At 37.7% G+C, this 7,500-nt stretch overlaps 1 protein-coding gene across 13 annotated transcripts in view; it reads left to right on the forward strand.

Moving 5' to 3' along the window:
• FOXP2 (forkhead box P2) overlaps window positions 1-7,500 on the forward strand; it is a 298,101-nt gene that overhangs the window by 253,040 nt on the left and 37,561 nt on the right. For all 13 annotated transcript variants that reach the window (XM_010004285.1, XM_010004284.1, XM_010004286.1 and 10 more), the window contains 2 exons: window positions 3,025-3,112; window positions 5,716-5,799. In XM_010004285.1, coding sequence (XP_010002587.1) covers window positions 3,025-3,112; window positions 5,716-5,799 — 172 coding nt within the window. The remainder of the gene's footprint in view (window positions 1-3,024; window positions 3,113-5,715; window positions 5,800-7,500) is intronic.

The following is a 7,500-nucleotide window of genomic DNA, read 5'->3' on the forward strand; positions in this document are numbered from 1 at the left end:
CTATCTCTTACAACAACTGAATAATAAAATAAATAATAAAGTAAGCTGCATGTACATCACACAGTGTACTTTACAGTTTCAAACCGGTAACTCAGCTCTTCAGGAATATTTTCTACTCTCTTTGTTTTATCCTCTTTAAAAGGTATTTGCTTTTCTCAATTATAAATCAAGTTAACATGAGATAAGTAAAGGATGCAGATAAGAGGAAAGGTTAGGAATGTACCAGTGAAGTTTGAAAATTGACCAGCTCAATTTGTACATAACATAAAAGGGAACAAAAAACACCAAAACATAACACCCCTTTGGAATGATTCCCAGTCTTCTGGAGGAAAGAATGTATGTCTTTCTTGGCAGATGCAACATATCGGACTGTAAACTGCAGCAACTTTATAAACATAAAAGTTATTTTAGAGGTTTTTTAAAATGCATTAGACCTAGTTTTTCTTTCACTACATTGCCTGTACATGCATGATAAATAAAGCAAGCCTACTTCACAGGCAAAAAAAGATCAGAAAAAAGAATTCTTACAACAATTTTTACACTCCTAATGTTTCCATAAAATAGCTTTTCTCCAAAATGTTCAGCACAAGTAACCACATGACGTGAAAGTATGGCATAAGAGCTGTGCATATCTCATGAGCTTCCGAAGATTACTGTGTTAACTTTCAGGAAGCATTCAACAGTCTCCCAAGTTACTGTGTAATCATACTGAAATTACATTATACTGGACTTTCTTCTCCCACTCTGCATATTGCTGTTACATTTAAAGTTCCTCAGGGTGAGGACTGTGTCTGTATCCATTTTGCAAGGTGTCATGCAAACATATGGTGCTGTAATAACTAATAAATAATCATGAGTAGGCAATAACCTCAAACTTGGGCCAGGAGATCTTTTATACCTGTGCCGTAGCTTCTTGTCCTGTGTTAGCATGTATACCTGTATTTTTACACATGCATGTGGAAACAGTGGTGTGTACTGGTGATAGTGGTGATGATGCAGAGGTAAAGTCAACCCAAGTCCTTTTTCTGGAAATGTTGTACCCAATTAATTGAAAAAACCAAATCATTACATTAGCAGAGCACACAGTATCATGCCCGTGTAATCAAGAGAATAAAATATTTTGAACTAAAAGTGCGGAAAACATCCTGAGCAATTACCTAGTTTTTTTAACTGAGTGTGCATTTTTGTGTCAATGAAGTCTATTCTTTAAAAAATAAATAAATTGTAGGTTTTATGATAGCAGAATCTCTTGTGTTTTGCTCACCTGCAAACTCTGTCACTGGGTCCTAAAACTGTGAAGTCCTGATTTAAATTTTAAAAAGACAAAGTTTAGCAAAAGTGAGATACAGTGCCCTTTATTTTTCTGCTGCTTCTGACAAACATGTTTTTCTCATAGAGTACCAATCAAATAACTATGTAGTTCTCTAATTATTTCTTCTAAAAATAATATATTTTTCCTCCATATTATCAATAACAGCTTGTGCACTGTGAGACTGTGACTGTAGTCCCTGCAAAGCCTACAGTAGAAATAGCCACTAAATCCACATTCAAAGGCAAAACTCCTTTGCTCCCATTTCTTCTTTATCCTGATCCTTATGTTTCGTTCTCAGTGGAGCAACAAACCCACTATAAAACTCCAATGGGGACTTCTTTAATCCTGTAACAGAATGAGAATAAACTGAAAACACTGTTCTTCAAAAAAAACAAAAAAAAAAAAACCAAAACAAAACAGTATTAAATGAAGTTTGTAAAGTTGTACTTGATTGAAATGTAGAGGGGACAGCCACTCGGGACTGGGCTGTACTTCAGTTATGGACAGTCACTCACTAAGTGGGTTTGTTTTACTAAACTGGCATTTGTGGCTTGAATCCCTCCCAAGAGGCTCACTACGTGTATAAGGTGTGTAGCTGCTCCTTCCCCTGCCTTTACCTTGCACACTCTTCTGCGACTGGGAATCACAGAATCTTAGGGGTTGGAAGGGACCTTGAAAGATCATCTAGTCCAACCCCCCTGCCAGAGCAGGGTCACCTAGAGCACATCACACAGGAACGTGTCCAGGCGGGTTTTGAATGTCTCCAGTGAAGGAGACTCCACAAGCTCTCTGGGCAGCCTGTTCCAGGCTCTGTCACTCTCACAGGAAAAAAGTTTATTCTGATATTTACATGGAACCTCCTATGTTCCAGTTTGTACCCATTGCCTCTTGTCCTGTCACTAGACATCACTGAAAAAAGCCTGGCTTCATCCTCCAGGCACTCGCCCTTAACATATCTGTAAACATGGATGAGCTCACCCCTCAGTCTCGTCTTTTCCAAGCTAAAGAGATCCAGCTCCCTCAGCCTTTCCTCATAAGGGAGATGTTCTACTCCATCATCTTTGTGGCTCTGCACTGGACTCTTTCAAGCAGTTCCCTGTCCTTCTGGAGCTGAGAGGCCCAGAGCTGGACACAAGTCAGTGTGTCGGGGAATTGGGGGAAACCCAATCATTTTCATCTTCTTCAAAGTGAAGTTCTGGAAATGGTAGTGAAAATCAGGTTGTTCCTCTACAGCTCGGTTTTGGGAAAGAGGAGTGGATGTTCTGTTGTTTTTGCTTAATGATTAGAGAAGAGTGGATAGAAGAATCTTAACAAAGTCTACTTTATTTTACAGTAGTTCAAGCAACCTGAAAGCAGTTATATCTTTTGAAGAACCATGATTCTCTGTTCATCTGCACCAGCATCAGGGTGTGCAAATCAGTTCAATCACTATACCAAATTCTGATCACCAGTTCTATTGGCATTTAGATGGCATATGTGACTTGGGAGATAGGAACTGAGTATCTGACCATCGTCACTGAGGAAGTTTTCAAAACTAAATGAAATCGTCAGTTTTGCTACACGGAATGCTTGTATCTAAGACATGCTAGGTCTTTTTGCATAACTCCTATTGAAACTGATGAATGCCATATGCACAGGAGACAAAAAATGGACTCATAAGGAAATTTTCTTCATCTTAACACTTTCTTATTAGTGTTCTCTTTCTTCTCTAGGCACCTTAACAATGAACATGCATTGGATGACAGAAGCACTGCTCAGTGTCTGTTGCAAATGCAAGTGGTTCAGCAGTTAGAAATACAGGTTTGTTACATGGATTGATTACCCCATTGATGATTTACTATTAACCTAAACTAAATTGAAAACACTTGCCTTAGTGACTCCAGCTTAAAGCCATATATTTCTTGTATGAAATTTGTTGATATTTGTGAACAAGTGTGGGTTTTTTACTTCAAGATTTTTCACATTATAAATTATGCAATAATTATCTAACATCAGCATGGTCTACAGTATTTTGCCTGAACTAAGACCCTAATGCCATCCATCACTAATGAAAAATGCAATCCCTGGAGCAGAGACTGGGTCCAAACCTTCTTCAGTTTTTGAAATGCTAGGTCAGAACCCCTCTTCTTCTTCCCCTTCTGACCTGATGCTTGTCTATGTTGTTCTGCAGGACAAAGGAGCAGCAGAATGTATCTCCACCAGAATTATTCCCAGCCTGATGGTGGGCATTTTTCTGAGCAGAAGGTGTAATGTCAAACCCAGTCAGGGAGATCTGCAGGGAGCCCTGGAGCTGGGACCACAGCGCTCAGGTTACCTGTTCAGGCTATAACCCTTAGAAACCACAATGTGGAGGTGAACGCTCCCTCCCTCCAACTCAGGAAGAAGTGAGAGTACCCCCAGGGTCTCACAGTATTGATACTTACTTCACTTACTGAACTACTGAGGCTGAGCACAAACCTTGGCAGCCCAAAATGACTATGCGGGACTCTCAGATCATGCAGTCCCCTCCTGCCTCTATGTGATTTGTAAGAGAGCATTTCTCAGGAGTCCCATCCCCTCTTGGAAGGGTGCAGAGGAGCCCAAGGGAGGTAGCAAGGGACTGGGATTTTTTCCCCATTTGTTGCCATATGTGGAGGAAGAATGATAAACACCTTCCTCACCTTTTAGCATGTCTCACTGTTGTCATGTATGTAAGAATACATGTTCTTTCAGCCAAGGCAAACTGTTTGGCTCTTTTATGTTTTAATACTGGAAATCCAAAATAATGAGAGGAGTGTACAATAATGTAATTTATTGGAATTTCCCTTAAAATGAAAGCTTTGTAAACTCAGGCAAAGCTGCAGTTTCTTTTATAAGATTTACAGGATAGTGTTAGCCTAATTTGTTTTTTAGGAAATTACATCATAGCAAATGGCGTGTTTTCTAGAGTGTCACACATAATATGAAGCATAAGAAGAAACCTTTTTCCCTCTCCCTTCCTCAAATACTCTTTAATTGAAGATGCACTGACTAAATTACATCCAGCATACCCCAAATATTTGCAGTAATACAGGCAGTTTCCTCTTCTTAAAATTACTTACAATTTGTTTTCCTAAGTCCAACCTCAGTCTACAGGTGTAACTCTTGAGTTGAACTCATGCAATCGAGTATTACAAAACTGGAAAATGGCAGTGTTAAACACTAAGTGCTTTGTGTTGCAATTAATGTTGTAATCATGTGGTAGATATACAAAGCTATATCATTACAATTTCAAGCATTTCTTCTTGCAACCCAGCTATTGAAAAAAATTTATTATTCTTTCCATGTTGTAGGATACATTTTCCTCTTTTATATTCTGATATTCTTATCAACAAGTGACATATTTCAAACACTTCATAGTCTTTAATTAAAAAAAAAATAATAAATTGAGTCTGAAACTACGAAGATTTATGTAGCATATGATCAGAAAATTGTGTCAGTTTGGAAAACGTACAGGTTTCGGTAACATGATGTTTTCTAAAGGCAGTTTAAGGGCTTCTTAAGAAGTGTTTACCTGACATATTTAAACACTTCATAGTCTTTAATTAAAAAAAAAATAATAAATTGAGTCTGAAACTACGAAGATTTATGTAGCATATGATCAGAAAATTGTGTCAGTTTGGAAAACGTACAGGTTTCGGTAACATGATGTTTTCTAAAGGCAGTTTAAGGGCTTCTTAAGAAGTGTTTACCATTTACAAAGGCTAGGCTGTAATGTAACAGTCCAAGTGAAGATTTAGCTTGCAGTGTGACCAATTATGCCATTTTTTGCTTTGTCTGACTGCTAGTGAAGTAAGGTCCATCAGTTGTAATGAGACCCAGTGCAGTGTCGATGCCGACTCAGTGGCAGAGTTCAGCATTTCACACTGCCTGGGCTCTGTCACTCTATTGAATTAGATTGATGATGGCAGATTGCAGGGGGCACTAACTGGACCTCAGTGGGAAAGGATGAAGTGTGTAGACAATCCTGGCAGGCACTGTGCTTTGAGGACCCTTCACCCCTTCACAGCTGTTGGCACTAGTCCATTGCTAACAGTGTCCACAGGACTTTAAAGAGACACTATGGGCCTTCTAATTTATGGTCGTAGTAACTTGTTACTGTCGAGGCAACTGTGACCTCAGTTCTCTTATTGACAAAAAGATGAAGTGTTATTTGTTTTCTGTGACCTTTTAACATATGAAAGGCTATAAAAGTTTTTTGGTTTTTTTTTCTTTCTTTCCATGCCCAAAGTTGCATTTCCTCTCAGATAAGTTTCTACTGACATAGACTTTTATATGCAGGAATCATTACGCCGAGACAAGCTCAATGATAAGACATATCACTGCAGTAAAATAGCTGTATCAGTCATTTCTAAAATGCTTCTGATCTCACTCTTTCTTAACAGCTTTCTAAAGAACGTGAACGTCTTCAAGCAATGATGACCCACTTGCACATGCGACCCTCGGAGCCCAAGCCATCTCCAAAACCTGTAAGTGCATATTGCTTTATAAACAGTAAATAGGTCTACAAATGTAGCAGACTAAGAAAATGAACAATTTAGTGACAGCTGGAAAACAATGAGTGTGATGAAAAATATGGCGATAAAATGAAGGTAAAATGCAATAGCTTGTCAAATTGCATGTTTCTTTAAAAGTAATGCTATCTTTTACAAAATCTATCCAATCTACACCATAGGTGACACTAAACAAAGTACACCTATAAGTGTCCAAATCATTGCCTTGAGACTGAAACTAGGGAGAATATCTTTTTGTGATAGATTTACAGATATTAAAAGGAAACCCACTTTGAAGGATTTGAAGTTTAGTGGACTCTGTGGCCATAAAAAATAAATGTAAAAAGAATCTAGGTACTTGGGAAATTTCCTACATTACTTACCAGAGACACAAATAAACGGTTTGTTATTCTTAAACAAACAAACAAAACCACTATTTTTTTCAGCTAATTTAAACAATTGTAAATATGGAGTTTTTGCTCAGTTTCTGTGAAGACTGCGGTGTTATGCATCCAGTGTGATATTGTAGGAGTTGGTACGGACACTGAAAAGTCAGTGCTGCTCGCTGCCACTCCATGGCAGTGCACTGGGTCCCAGTTCTGCAGCTGGATCTGCAGTCGGATCCAGACTCCATTAAATGAAAAATAGCTTCACATAAGCAAAAGTATTGTCTGATGTGGGTCCAGTTTAATACTGTCAGGGTGTCAGGCATCATAGTACTTACAATATACTATGCTTAGATACACTCCACTTATGATAGAAGCTATGTGATACGTTAACTGTTCATTAATGTTAACCGTGACGGTAACCTTTGTGCGTACAATATGAAAAGGATATACCAGTACTTGAAGATGAAATGCTGGGGTATCGATGAAAATCTGTGTCTATCAAAGTCAGGAAATGTGGGCAGAAGGAACATAATCTGTTTTAAAGAGCACACTTGCATATCACGCCCAGTTATGTCTACGTGGAAGGACAGCATACTCTGTCTCTTGTGTTTTCAGCTCCAAGTACTTCAAAGAAAACCTTTGTTTGAGGGCACACTTTATAACCTGATGATGAATAAAGAAAGTGTTAGCATTTCCTTAACCCCTACCTTTGTGTGAGAAAATTCAGATGCATTATTTTTGCTTTCATTAGCCTAACTAAATTCAGATTTTTATTTTAGATTATTTACTAGGGAAAGACATTTGAAAACTGTAATTTTAGTATATATGGCATATATATTAATAAAGCAATCTGAGTGCTTTTTCCATTTCCATGCATTGTGAAGTTTTTCTGTCAAACAGGCTTCTCAAGCAATTCAGGTTAGGTTCCAAATGCTGCTGAACTGTGTGGGAAAAGGTTTTCAGAACACTCTTCTACTATTTAATTATTTTAACCTCAAATGATCTGTACTCTTTCAAAATTTTTACAATATTGTTTCTTTACCATTTTAAATGACTGTCTCATTTCAATAAGATTATTTTTCTCATTCCTTCCTATAGTAAAATGTAGATAATCACAAGACAGAATAATTGTCTCATAAATCCATCAGGAATCTGCAGCTTGTTCTTTTCCAATTAATTATTCAATCAGTAAATTTTTTAAAACTCCAGCAGCATGGTTACATCTACACTAATAAAGAATTTTCAGCCTATAATCCAAAACAGAACCTGAATGAATAATGTAATTGAA

Source organism: Chaetura pelagica, unplaced genomic scaffold, assembly GCF_000747805.2.
Source record: "Chaetura pelagica isolate M959 unplaced genomic scaffold, ChaPel_1.0 scaffold68, whole genome shotgun sequence".
In the NCBI taxonomy this organism is placed as follows: Eukaryota; Metazoa; Chordata; class Aves; order Apodiformes; family Apodidae; genus Chaetura; species Chaetura pelagica.